Below are 15,181 nucleotides of genomic sequence, written 5' to 3' on the forward strand. Positions count from 1 at the left end.
AAGATAAAGACAGGATATAAATATATAATACAAATATATAGCCACTAGTGGCGACCTGCAAAATTTAGGCTGGCTAAGGTACAGAATAAAATCAGTTTGACATCCATATTTTTTCTATCTCTCCCAAAATATACATCAAAATATCTATAGGCAATTCAAAAACATAGATAATTACATGTATATAAGTTTTTCAAAATAATTAAGGAAAATTCTAAGCAAAAATAAAACAGAGTCCAATGATCTTTGCCATCTTTCAAATAAACCACATCTCACTGTTGAGCACCTGGACTTGCATACAAAAAATAGAGAGTGCATACGGAATGAGAACTCCCGATCCATGGATTCCCAGTACGATAAAAGTGCCAAATAAATACAATGCACTGTAATAAAAACTCAATAAGCATCTTAAACTTCCTTTCTTCAATCATTCACTCTAGGTTCTCACTAATCCATGAATTAGGCAACTGTCCTAGGGGATACTATACTTCCAATTTCAAATAGAACTAGCCTTCAAGTAATTCCATTGGTCATTCCATATCAACATATAAAATCTCCACCTGGAGTAAGTGGAATCACTCCACTGCATCTACCCAGAGAGCTCAAATAATCTCATTACATATTCATCTTTATTATTCAATCCTTTTATTATCTCATCTCAACAAGAACAGCCCTCAGCGTTAACCGATACCAGCATGAGGGACCTCTCAATTGTACAAACACAAACAAAACAGACAAATAATACACAAGTAAATTCAAGTAAAGCAATTAACACATAGTCATATATTATACATAGGTAAACAACCATGACAAGTATCAAATCCAAACAATTCAATCAAATATAGATGATACATGTCTATCCTACTGGTCATGAGCTCACATGTCAGTTACTATGCCAGAACCTGACACATTCGGTAGTTAACTCGGACATTAACCTCTCTGCTATTTACTCGCTATATAGCATAGCCTCATAAGGTGAGTGTCCTGTACACCTCACAGATAGAGGAAACCTCGCAGGGTTGAATATCCTCCATACATCGCAGAGTTGAGTGCTCTGTACACCTCAAAGAGTTAAGTGCTCTATACATCTCGCAGTCATAAAGCCTGTATCTCTCGCAGGGTTAGTACCCTGTCATATCATCGTACTACCATTTATAGTTTCACCATCACTTTTCTTATCTCGTAGGCAGGACAGCCAGTATTTCTCATAGGGAGAGTGTCTTGTTCACCTCACAGGCATAAAATTTGTATCTCTTTCTAAACTCATTATTCGTTTCGCAGGGTGAGTGTCCTGTACACCTTGCAGTCACACAGGCCTATATCTCTTTATTCATAACCACAACAAGAAAGGGAAAATCCTCGACCTCAACTCGTCTATTCATCTCGGAATATAGTGCCCGTCACATTTCTCAATCATCATCTCATCAGAATCTTCACTCATATATATAACATATAACTCAGAGGGAATCATCAACCTCCCCAATCCATCATCATACCTCAGACCCATTGTTCATTTCACTCATTATCATCTTCATTATCAATCTCATTAACAATCTCCTCTCAATTTATATTCAATCTTTATTAAAATCAATTATCATCATCATTCTTTATCATAATCAACCATCACATTCATCCTCATCTTGTGTCACTTTACATTTTATTAATTCTCGTTTCTAACTCCTCTATCCTTAATTTCACCGGCTATAGACTCTTACCGGGTTTATAAAGGTTTAGAAGGTTAAAATAATGGTTAAAAATTCAAAAATCCACTTTTTAGAAAAATTGAAAAAGTCGCATATGCATGCACATGTTCACGTACACAAGGATTGAAAATTTGAGTGTCACGTACGCGAGCCCTTGTCCGCATACACGAGAGTTGAAAATAGCAGCCTTTCCTCACGTCTCGTACTACGTCCGCATACGCGAGTTTTCAATTATGACACTTTTGTATATGCATGCCCCCTTCTGCATACGCGAGATCACTGGGCAGTGCCCAGTGTCCGCATCACGTGGCACCTCTACGTATACATGATGTTGCAGAATTGCAAAAAGTTGTTAAATGAAAAATTCAGTTTTTGAGCCTAATTTTTAAGCCTTCATATCTTTTTGTACAAAATTTATTTTTCAACCATTCTTGAACCGTTGAAAAGATTGATAAATAAATTTTCATAAAAATCTAATTTTAAAAGCTTTTCAACTTTGAGGACTGAGTTACGGTCTGCCAAAATTGGCCAAAAATTAGTTTTTGCCAAAATACACATTTACCAAATCTTCCAATTGTTCTCAAACCAACTCAGTTTTAAAACATCAAAAGGACCTCAAACCAACCCAATTCACATATTCACACTCAACCAAATTCAAACCTACCTCATTTGCTTATTTCAACTTAAATGTCATCCATTTTATCTCGAAGTCCTCATTTTTTATTATCCTATCAATTATTCCAATCTTTTACATAATCATTATTAAAATTTTATTGAATCTCAAGCATTATCACTCAATTCAATCATCACTTATTGTTCTACCTTTTTCTGGCCTCCGACCTAAATTCACGGCTTCTGACCTAAATTCACCAATTAAATACATAATTCATAAATATATAATTATCATCCAAATCATCACTTTTCACAATATACCAACTATTACAAAATCACACAATCCACATTACAATCATTAATTACCACAATATCATCTACACATATCAATTCTAACCAAATACACAATCTAAACCTAATTCTAGGGACATCTAACATAGGAATTCTCATCACACCACACGATATTTAAATGAAACTTAAAACTGTACCTTTAATGACGGCGGTTCACACCCAATACTTGAATTCTCCACTCTAAGACTCACCCCAAAAGTTCCACAAGCAAGTTCAAGTCCCCAAAATGTGACAAATTTATCCAACAACACTAACATAACTAATTTCACATATATATTATTCTAGGATTTATAGAATCTCATAAATCACAAGAGTTTTAAGATTCTTTACTTTAACCCATAGAAATAGTTGATGAAACTCATTAATAGCTCATACTAGAGCACCCCTAAACAACAAAAATCACAAGATTTTCTCAAAATCTAAATCAAAACATGAAATTTGAGAGAAAAATAAAATTAGACAAAGGACAATGAGATAATTACCACAATACCTAAATAGGATTGAAGAGGGTGAGAAGAGCGATGCGTGATCACAAATGACTGGTCAATCGGAGCATCGGAGAGAAAGTTATGGTGGATTGAATTTGGTGGGGAGTTAGGGTTTCTCTCGATCCCTCTCTTCTTCCATTTCAGCACCTCTCTCTCTTTTTATAGGATTAATGAGATGAAATTCTCATAACTAAGGTTTATATATGTTGGGTCTTCGGCCGAACTAGGACCCGGTTCACATATATGGTTTGTTTAGCCTAACTTTGAGCCAAAACCTTTAAGATTAGCATTTTAATATGCATTTTAATTATTTTTACCTTCTCAAATATAATTTTTAACTTGTTAACATTCTTCACTCATAATTAATTTTCTTAACTGCAGTACTGGATAGATCACGACCGGTACTTGCGGTCAAATTTTTAGTGCATGTTTTTACGCAAAAAAACTGTTTTCCAACTCAAAAAAATTCACCGAGTCCAAAAATTATATTTGAATTTTCAAATTATGATTCTAAATTTTTTTACTCCCGACGGCTCATGTTTAATTAGTTCTTTATTTAATTTTTGTTAAATCGAAATTTTACATAAAAAACTTGATGCGGGCCAAATGTCGATTCAGAATTTTCTCAAAAGAATTGCTTTGTCAGTAGTATAGTTTCAAACCAATAAATAACCCAAATCAGAGTTTAGATTGTGTCACAATTCAAATCAATAAAAACTGAAAGTTTTAAATCCTGGATCGTCTCTCAAAGAAATTACAATGAGGTGTGTGTATCATTAGTTATGAGAAAAAAGGATTGAATGCAAAAAACAAGAAATTAAATGACAAAAAAGTGAAGAGTAAACAAGAAAATTCAAGTGCTAAAAAGGCATTTTGGCAATGGTTGAGTCAAGAGTTCCTATCCAAGTCATTGACCACAAACATGACAATTAAGAAGAGTTAATCCCACTTCGTCATCCTCTAACATCGGAAAAAAGTTAATTAGGCATAATTGATCTTAATTCACAAGTCCTAGCCAACTCACTAATTAGTTTAGTGAAAGATTAGCGTCACTGAAAACAAAACCAACCAACAACCCTAAATCACCAATCAATCTTGGACATCAATGACTTAAGGTCACTTAAGTCTTCAATTCCAAGTCAAGAGTGCAAAATCTACTCTAAAACTAAGGAAGGCATTTTAACAAACACTTGAAATGCATAAAAGAAAAATATCATAAATTAAAAGAATTAATAAAAATCATAGCTAACCAATGCAAGAAAACAATAACAACAATTCAAATAAGCAATAATAAACATGAAGAACATCAATTGTATTAAAGGAAAATAAAAATTAATAAGTAAAATAAATAAACTAAGATACTAGAATAATAAAAAATAAACAAAACTAAATTAAAACAAAATCAAAACCTAAATCTAAGGAGAAATTAAACTAAAAACTCTAAATTTCTAAAGAGAAGTTGGAGCTTCTCTCTTTAGGAATTAACCTAAAACATAATTCTAAACTACTACTACTCTACTTCTACACTCTTTTGGTTGATCCCTCTTGAGACTTGCCTTCATATGCATCAGAAATGAGTTGGATTTGGTCAAAATTGGGCCTGAAATCGTGAGCCACGTGTTTACTTAAGTAAATCACGTGCCACTATTCGTTCGTACGCATTTGTCTTGCATATGCACAACTGGACAGATTTCCAAAACTTCATTTCTTCATGATTTATCCACTTTTGCATGTTTTTTCTTCATTTCTCCAAGCCATTCTTGACTTCTAAACCTTGAACACTTAAACAAATATATCAAGACATCAAATTGGATAAAAGTGAATTAAATTTAACAATTTTAAATCATAAAAAATATGTTTTTCACAATTGAACACAATTAGGAGAAATTCACAAAATTATGCATTTTCTATGAATAAATGCAAGATAAGTTAATAAAATCCACTCTTTTCAAACAAAAAATTATCATAAAGGGCTTATCATCTATTCCATCCGAAGTACAAATTCTCAAGAACTTAATTGTCAATTTACTCTTTATATTTTTGTCCAAAAACACATGTTTTTGACAAAAAAAACCCAGAATCAAAATACATATATATTTTTTTTCATTTACTATGGAGTATGTATTTTTTGGAATTAAAAAATATATATATTTTTAACCAATCATATTTTTTTTATTAAATAACATAATTGTTGTTACAAGGCGTACCTAAAATCGATTGTGTGTAAATAGACTAGACAAAAGGGGTTAAAGATGGCAGTGAAGGTACTTAAAGTGTCTTTGCATCAACTTCAAGGCGGTAGTTGGAGGTACTAGTAAGGGACTTTGATATCTAAGTTAGCAAGAGTTTAAGTTAATTTATATGAGAATTAGGTTAAAAAATACCTGAGTTTGTTAGATATTTATAAAGAGAGATGATAACTTAGTCATATGAGTTAATGATCTTATTAAAGTGAGTACGTAATTTCTTCTCTTATTGCATGGGATGTTAATTAGCCCACCTCGTATAGTTATTAATATTAAAATATTATGAAAAAAATGTATAATTAAAATTATAATTTTAAAATTATTTATTAAAGCACTTACATTTAAACATGTTAAAAAATAAATTAAAATTAGTATATTTAAAGATATTGAAAATTTTGAATTCATAACAAAAGAAAACTAGTCAAGAGACTAATTTAGTACATAACATTCAATTTTAAAAACTAAAATGAATCATTTAATACATATTCAAGAACTAATTTAATGTATATGCAATAATGGCATGACAGATAATATGTTGACAAACAATATTAAAATACGTTGTATAAGATGATATATAGATCAATAATATTGTGATACGTGATAGAATTATTTATATCAATATGTCACATGTTACTAACTGACTCATTAGTATACTGTTATATGTGGTCAAATCATAAAATAATAGATATATTAACTGTCAATATAATCAAAGTACGTTAATATACTCTTAACGAAAAATGAATCAAAAATTAATATGATACACTTTTATCAATATAAAAAATATAATTAATATAATTAAAATAAAAAAATAATACATATTTTTAATCTCAAAAATCATTTTGAAAGTTTAAGTCCAATAAATCATTACTTTTTGACAAAATAAGACAATACATCTCCAAATTGACCCCAATCCGAATGACAATGAGAATAATGCTAATAACAATAACAATTAAGAGTAAATCTGAGATGGGCTTGGCAAATACAACTTATAATTTGGCCTGTTTCACGTTGGACCGAATAATAATTGGAAAATTTAGTAAGGTTAAAGATATAATAACACAAAGATAATTTATTTAATTTAATATATAATATTATTTAATTATTTTAAGAATAATTAAAAAAATTAAACTATTTTAAACTTATTTCTTTATTATCCCACACTCGGACATACATTTTTATAAGAAAATATATAAAAACTCTTAAGATTCCAGCAAGGCAAACTGGAGAAGGTCGGAGTTACGCTGGAATTCATCCATATCAGGCTCGGTCATGGTTACCCATGCCTCTATGCCATCCCCAGTTCTTGTAGGAATCAAATATGTCACATTCTTCATAGGCAAATTAATGTTTCTCACCTTAATTGGCTTCCCCCATCCAAAATCAACTTCATAGAAACCAAATCTTGTCCAACTACTAAATCCACAACATGCAACAAGATTTTCAGCGACCCTTAATCTTGCTTCCTTGAAGAATTCATCGAACTCATCCAAACCGTCACCTTGAAGTAGCATATCTGAATAACCCGCACTAGTTTCTCTAACAGCATTCCTAACCATCCCCACCAAATCACACAACTCTTCTGTTCCATAACCTCCGTCACCCAAATCCACCAATTCAGAAATAGAATAAAGCCAAAGATTGCCAAACAAGTTTTTTGGCAACGGTGGCACCATTCGATTACGAATGTCGACGGCGTGGCACACCATAGAAGCCTTGTAACAGGTTCTGTTACACTCCCCAGAAGAACTTCCTTTTGCTACTTGAATTGCTGATTTCCATATGAGTGCTGTGACAGCTTCGACGCGAGTCGGATTAAAGCTTCCAAATCTAGCTCTCAATCTGGACAAGTCCGTTGGACTAAACAAGAAACACTTGGTCACGAGCTTTTCATTGCCACCACCGACCATGAGACTAGTGATGGCCCATTCTATTCCCCGTGGAGGGAAAATCAATGCTGCATCCATTTGAGGTGGGTCTACTTGGTTGAAAAGACCCTTTGCAGTTTTAGCCCAAGCATTGAGGAATGATGATGTTGCTTCGCCATCTGCTACCTTGTGTGAGAGGCACACACCAAGTGCAATACCCCCACACTTGAATTCACTCAACTGAACCGCCATGGTCACTTTGTGTTTGTCATCATTATGATCCAAACTACTAGAAACATTATTATATGGGTCAAATGGCAAAAGCTCCTGCATTTGGGATTGAGACCTTTTGAGAATATCTATAAGGTTAGTGGGGAATTTACACTCGATGTAAGGTACACCTTCATCATTACAATCAACAGAGGAAGGTGAGGTACATTTGAATCTTCCACAGAATGGGTAATATAGAGTGAGAACTTTGGATAAAGAAACCTTTAATTTATTGGATATGGTCTCGACATCATGAGTTCCAAAGGAACTATTAATATCAGTGGCTGAGTAGAATAAAATTATTGGAATATAGATTGGAGGAGCCATCTCATCAACGAGGGAGATTTTGAAATCTCTAAGGTGATTAGGGGTTGGAGACGATGGCTTTACCATTACCTTAATAGACACAATATCAAGTTTAGGCATCATTGTTGTTGGTTCAATCGATTTTTGAACTAAGGCACCGTTTATAGGTTTGTGTTTGCTTGGTATACTAGTGCGTGTACCTTTATATAGGAAAAATTCTTCTACAGTATTTGTTTTACAAATTATATTTGTATAATTTTTTTCATCTCTTTTGTGTATTTTTTCATCTCTTTTAAAAATTATATTTGTATATTTTTCTGTAAAATTATTTGTTTTGCATATTTTTTTATTTGCGCTCACTTTTTATCAATCATTTTTAATACTACAAGTGAAATATATAGATAAACGATGTATATGACAGTTTTTTTTTATTTTTTTAAACTGAGACAACATAAAATCAACCTAAAGCAGCACGTAATTATTGATATTGTATATTAACTATATTGGGTTGGTCTAGTAGATAGTTTACTAGTCCGTATAAGTAAGCGTTGAGGTTTCGAATCCTACTTTGTACACCAACTCATTAACAAGCAATAAATTCTTAAATAGAACTCAATACCGCAATAAATTAGACTTTAACCGATCAAATTGGAGAATATCGTGAGAAATAAAAAAAATTAATATTGCATATTTCAGTTACAATGCAAATTAAACATTAATATACTTGAAGCATTAAAGACTCACTGTTACTAATTATCTATCTAATTGGTTTATACAATTTCTAATCAATTTTTCAACATCCTCAATTATCTATTACATTTCTATATTTCTTCTTTTACATACATTCATCAGCAATTTCTTTTTCAATTTCTTTTACAACCCTCAATAATTCCAGGAACATCCTTCAAAAAATAGCGAAAGAGAACTACAATTGAAGAACTTTTATATATATATATATATATATATATATATATATATATATATATATATCTATATAACATCCATAGCACATTTGAAAAAATTTGCATAATTTTTAGAATTATTTTAGATGTTTACTCTAATGATGCTTACGTTTAAAATTAAAGTATTTTATTAACATCATATATTAATAAGTTTAGTATTATATATTAACATCACATAAGAAATTAAACGCAACATTACATAACATCCAATATTCAACAATTGTAATTTTCAAAAATATTAATAGTAATATCTAAAACTACTCAATTATATAAAATATGCAATATATTAGCCCGACATCTAAGTATATAATATTCATCCAAAGGTATGATGAAATTAGAATTCTAAAATATATATAATGCCATCCAAACTATCACTTAAAAATTTTATCCAAGTTATACACTAATTTATAATCATTGGAAGTATAAAAATCTTGAGTGCAAAAAACTGAAATGAAATTTGTTCATGTGATTGAGGACAATGGATTCAGAAGATTACAAATTTTTTAAAAGTTAATTAATATTTAAAATAAGAGAGAGTTCTTTTGGAGTTAAAGTAGTGCCTATACTGCTATAGTGCTATACAGATCAGGCTATGTAAATCGAATGTTAAGATACTTCATTTATTAATTAAATCCATAAGTAAATTTTTATTTAATTCTTGGATAATTGTCGTATCGGATCATTGAGAGAAGAAAGCTAGCTACCTGTTGTACAAGGCCATAATTAATTTACTTTTATATTCATCAATATTTTTACTAATAGTTAGAGTACCTTCCAAAAAATTTTGTAAGTAAAAACAAAATATACATAATATAACAATTATTTTTATAATTATATTTTATTATTGTAAAATATAATTAATTTTCAAATTAACTAACTAATAAATTAAAATATTAAAATAATAATTTAAATAATAACATAAAATATACACAATAATATAATTGCAAAAATAATTGAATAAATTAAAAAGGAACAACTTAATTAAATTCAAAAAAATTGAAAAATGAAATTGTAGAGAAACTGAATTTTAAATTCTGGAAATGTTGCAACTTGCAAAACACCAAATACTAAAGTATCAACACTAGCCTATTAACAATCTTAAATCACAAAAACAAAATCAAAATCAGAATCAAAATCAATATAAAAGATAAAATAGAAAGTCATTGATAAAAATAGTAGTGAAACTATAGTCTATATACATACTACTAAGGACTACTGTTTTGACTATAATTTCTTCTTATTTGTAATCACACGAATAAGAAAAAAAATGGTTTAATTACTCTGTTGGTATTTATAGTTTTATGAAATTTTCAATTAGGTCTTTAAATTTTTTTTCCTTTTAATTGAGTCCTTGCACCAAATTTCTTTTTAATTGGGTCTCTACATTTTTTTTCTTTTATTTAGGTTCTTATACTAATTCTTTTTTTTAGTTGAGTCCCTATAAAATTAAGCCAATTATTATTGAGAGGGACTTAATTAAAAAAAAAATTTAGTACAAGGACTCAATTAAAAAGAAAAGAAGTATAGAGACCTAATTAAAAATTTCACAAAACTATAAAAACCAATAGAGTAATTAAACCAAAAAAAATATGCAACAAAATATAAGAGTTTAATTTTTTTTTACATACATAAACTAACTTTTATTTTATAAGAGTTTAATTATTTTTTATTAAATAATTAATAATATTTTATAATATAGTGGAATCTTTTAATTTTGTTTTTATTTATGATTGAACACTGTGACCAAAAGAATAAATAGTGAGTGGGGTCAATTCATTTATATTATAAAGACAAATAAATTTTTTTCCTTTATACTAAGGGAAAATTTTTGAAAAGTCAGCCCACAGTGTACTATTTAAATCCGTCCCTGCCTACTACATATTGTATATACTTAATTAGTTCCTATTTTGAACTTTAACTAGTAATAATTATATTATTATTATTATTATTATTATTATTATTATTATTATTATTATTATTATTATTAAGATCGATTTACTTCATGAATAAGTCTTGTACACTGACTCTCCTAAATAAAATTCATCACAATGTCATGTATGCGTCTGTTATACTAACAGAATGGAAGCAATGGGTGGCAGTACGCGTCTAGCATGTCTAACTTGTCAAAAGAGACGAGTTCGGCTAAGAAATAAAGTCTACAAAAAAAAAATAACAAAAATATTATTCGTATATTAAAATCAATCACTAAAATCAGTTATTAATATATTTATATATAAATATATATAATTTAATTTATTTTTAATATATATTTATATTTTAACATATATTTTATACTAAATAACTAATTTTAATAGTTAATTTTAGTATATATGTAATATTGTCAAAAAAATAAATATGCTCGGTGCGCTAAACTTATTTAATTGGCTGAACTTTGACAGGATAAGGTAGACTAACTTGACGGGCTAATGTTTTTTTTAGGCAATTAAAAGGAGCCTAAGCTTGAAGAGAAAGGATAACACAGAGGCAATTATGCGAGATATGGAGGCCATTTCAATTAACTTGGTTTGATTGAGTAGTTAATTTATTCATTTATTATTAATTATTTTGTAACTTGGGATTTAAATTTTATCTGATATATAAATAGAATGACTCATTTTAATAATAAATTCTTAAATTGAGTTTAAATTTACGATAAATTCATAATTAGATGTCAAATTGAAAAATACTATAAAAAACGAAAGAAAAAAGAGACCCTATTTCTATGATCAATAAGCAAGGGACCTAGATCAATACAGGAGGAATGTCTAAAACCTTGAATCTTGAATTGCGTTTTTGACTTTGTCTCGATAACCAGTCAGCACACTTGTTTGCCTTTTTAAAAGTGTGTTAAATCGGTACTTTCTATGATCTATTCAAATAGTTAAGAATGTTATGTTGGAGAACGAAGGTTCTTAATAGTTTAAAGAATGGGGCTGAATTTATGGTCTCTTTTAATTTTATATACATTAAATTTTAAATCAGAATTTAAAATTAAATTGTTATAAATTTTGTGTTGTTATATTTTATCTGTCAACAAATAAAATAAAAACAGAATAAAGAAGAGAAATTAATTCTATGTGTTATTGTGATGTCAATAAAGTTGATTATGCACGAGATAATTTCATTTTGTCTCATAATAAATAAATTAAAAAAAATAGAGAAGAGAAAATAACACAGTCATATATTCTGATTCAATCACCATGTACAATCACTACAAGAAAAAATAATATTTGTAACAAAAAAAATTGTTACAAAAAATCGAAATTTTGAAACAAAAAGATTTTGTAACAAAAAAAGGGACCGTTGCAGTATGTCCCGTTACAAAAAGTTTTTGTAACAAAAAATGAAACTGTTACAATTCAAAGTGATATTTTGTAAAAAAAATTTCTGATACAAAAAATTGGAAGTCGTTACAAAAGTGGTAACAAATTTTGATCTTCAAGGTATTTTTGGTAACAATATATTATTTCCTATCATAAAATTTTGTTGTAAAATGTAACTTGATTTTGTAATATTTTTTTTCTTTAGTTACAAAAGCAAAATAATTATTTTGTAACAATTTTTTAATACAAATTGCATGCATAATTTACTAAATTATTTTTTTAATTAACTAATATATTAACTATTTTACTAAATAAGTCTACATTTATATAATATGTAAAAACATACATAATTCAAACATGTCTCATTTAGCTAAAATTGTTTTAGAATAAAATAACATTAGTAAGTACATTGATTAGTTCTACAAGTTATATGTCTTGCAAAAGTTTAACCAAAAGTTAAAAGTTCTAACATAGATTAGTCTCTATGAATCAAAATATTCTTGAGCCTTCAAGGTAGCATGTGATCACCATTTTAGCACTCCTGTAAATAAAAAAAAACCGAAACAAAAAATTAGAAACACGATATAACACTAATTATAATTTTTTTCATTAAGTTTTATCCAAAATGTTTAGAAAAATTTGGGCAGAACCTCCCCTAAAACTTGGATATTTCTACCGTCAATGGTTCCAACAAAAACAACCAATTCACAACTTATTTCTTGGCCAATACACAACTAAATTTATCAAACCAAATAAAAGGACATTTGTCATTTCTCAACCATGACACAAGTAAAATGTGATAAATAGATCCATAGACAAATTAAACTATACTAATAATATAGGAATCATCTAGGAATATGTATTAAAACCATAAGCAATTTTAGGAGTACCTTTAGTTGTCTAGTTTCTTTCATTGTCAAAGCGCGCTATGAAAAAGTTCATAACGGCTTGTTGAGCTTCTAATTGAGCTTTCATTTGAACTAATTCTTCCTCTTGTCGTATTTATTGCTCTTCAAATTTTTCTTTGAGTACATCTATTTCCTTTGTTAGCTCCTCACGGTCTTGCATTGCCTCTTGAAGTTGTGCTTGAATCCTTAACTTAGATTTTGAAGTCTTTATGCCATAACTTGCACAACTTTTCTCACCTCTTACAAGTAAAAAAGCTTCATTTGGAGTGATAGAATTTTTTGAATCATAGGATTCATTGATCATACATCTAATATCATCCTGCACAATCTAATTTGTGATTTGAAAATGAAGATAAAATTTAACTTCCATGCAATAGTAAAAGAAAAAGGTTAGTAATGTTACATCAATTTGCTTAACTTTTTCATTGACCCATTCTCCGTTATTCTTTTGATGAGTAATTTGCCACAATTCTTGAATGTTAGGCTCGACACCAGTTCTAGGATGGCACTGTAAATTTTTTAAAATGTAAAATATCACATGTAGTTAAGTGCAAACGTGACATAGCAAAAAATATAACACCAAATTAAAACTTCAAGACTATTTACCTGATCACATCTAACAACTCGAAATATTCTTCGACCAACAATATGTGGTACAACGTGATGCTTTCTATTATCTTTGTTTCTTAAATTTTTTTCCTATAGAAGACCAAACTCACAAAAGACAAAAGGAGTTAAGTTATAATTATTTCATTGCCCCAAAATAGCAAAACAACATAAGAACACCTCAATGGTTGTCACAATGAAAAATTCAAACTTGAAAAGAAGGACTTCCAAAGTAGGACCCCAAATTGTCCCATGTCTCCGAAAGAACATTGTTCGGTGGATTTTGAAGGCGCTCCTCTTTAATTTGATACAACTCATAGTGCTCATGCAATTTTGAGCGCCAACTTCGATAACATATATTAGCCTTAGTTAAAATCTTTTTGCGTATTACTTGCGTTTCTGCTATATTAAACTTTTTCTACATAAGATTGGTCAAAGTTAGTTAGCAGGAAAAAAGATTTAATATACATAATAGCAGAAAACATAAATATGTATTACTAAAATAAGGTTGCATATTTTTTGCTTGACATCATCTCCAACTTGGCTCCATTTCTCTACATTCAAAGGAGTATTTTGTCTTATAATAATCCCACTTTGGATGCAAACAGATCGGCATGGATGCCATTAGGAGCTAAGTTGTTCAAAGAGATTGGCAATTCCAATTTTTCATTTGTCTTTGTTTTCAACACCCTATTTGATGCAATCCCATGCAAAGGTCCCCTTTCACAAATACGCGATAAAACAGGGTTAGTGGCTGGTGCTGAAATAGGAGCTGTTGGGGCTGGGGCAGGGGCTGCTGGGACTGGGGCAGGGGCTGGTGTTATAGAAGTAGATGCAATAGCCCTTGTCAACCTCCGTGTAGCCATTATGTTATGCAATCTACAATAAAATTCACATAGATAACATTAAAGAAATAAAATAATAAAATATCTACATCATTTAATACACAATTACACAAAGAAAAGCACATCAATAAAATTTGGACATGATTCAAAATATATTATACTTTTCAAAAAAGTTAAACAAATAGAACAAAGAGTGAATAACTTAGCAATTACAAATATGATGTTAATTCCTAAAGTGTAACTACTTTAAAGTCAATCACTATCCTATGCAAAAAGTGGATAACTTAGCAATTGCAAATATCTTGTGATCCCCAAAATAAAAATACTAAGAAGCCAATCACTATCATTTGAATCTTCTATAGACATAGACATAGGCACGTCATCTCTATCTAATTCCATCAACAAATTGATATCACCCGAAGATGATACTTGATTAAAGCTTCCCATTTCAGCTTGTTGGTATGCCTCTTTTTGCATGATATCTTGCTCAGGCACATCATATGTATTGCGAGGCTTTACTCGTACCACAGTACACCAATTAGGCCTTTTAACTGCCTTTACATAGTATACTTGCTCAGCTTGACATGCTAAAATGAAAGGCTCATCCTTATATCTAACATATGTAACATCCACATTTGTGAATTCATACTTATCTTTACAATATCTCCTACTTTGATTTCATTCTATTGGAGGAACATC

The 15,181-nt window shown here is 29.7% G+C and overlaps 1 protein-coding gene across 1 annotated transcript; it reads right to left on the reverse strand.

Annotated features, from left to right (window-relative positions):
- Nucleotides 1–6,596: 6,596 nt before the first annotated feature.
- LOC130963113 (stemmadenine O-acetyltransferase-like) lies at nucleotides 6,597–7,961 on the reverse strand. The gene has a single exon (XM_057889264.1). It carries the CDS (start codon nucleotides 7,959–7,961, stop codon nucleotides 6,597–6,599), a length of 1,365 nt encoding a protein of 454 aa, XP_057745247.1.
- Nucleotides 7,962–15,181: the final 7,220 nt, after the last annotated feature.

Source organism: Arachis stenosperma, chromosome 2, assembly GCF_014773155.1.
Source record: "Arachis stenosperma cultivar V10309 chromosome 2, arast.V10309.gnm1.PFL2, whole genome shotgun sequence".
Classification (NCBI taxonomy): Eukaryota; Viridiplantae; Streptophyta; class Magnoliopsida; order Fabales; family Fabaceae; genus Arachis; species Arachis stenosperma.

Bases quoted from the DNA above. Each gene is read 5' to 3' on its own strand.
- LOC130963113 (XM_057889264.1), bottom strand. From the start codon at position 7,961: ATGATGCCTAAACTTGATATTGTGTCTATTAAGGTAATGGTAAAGCCA.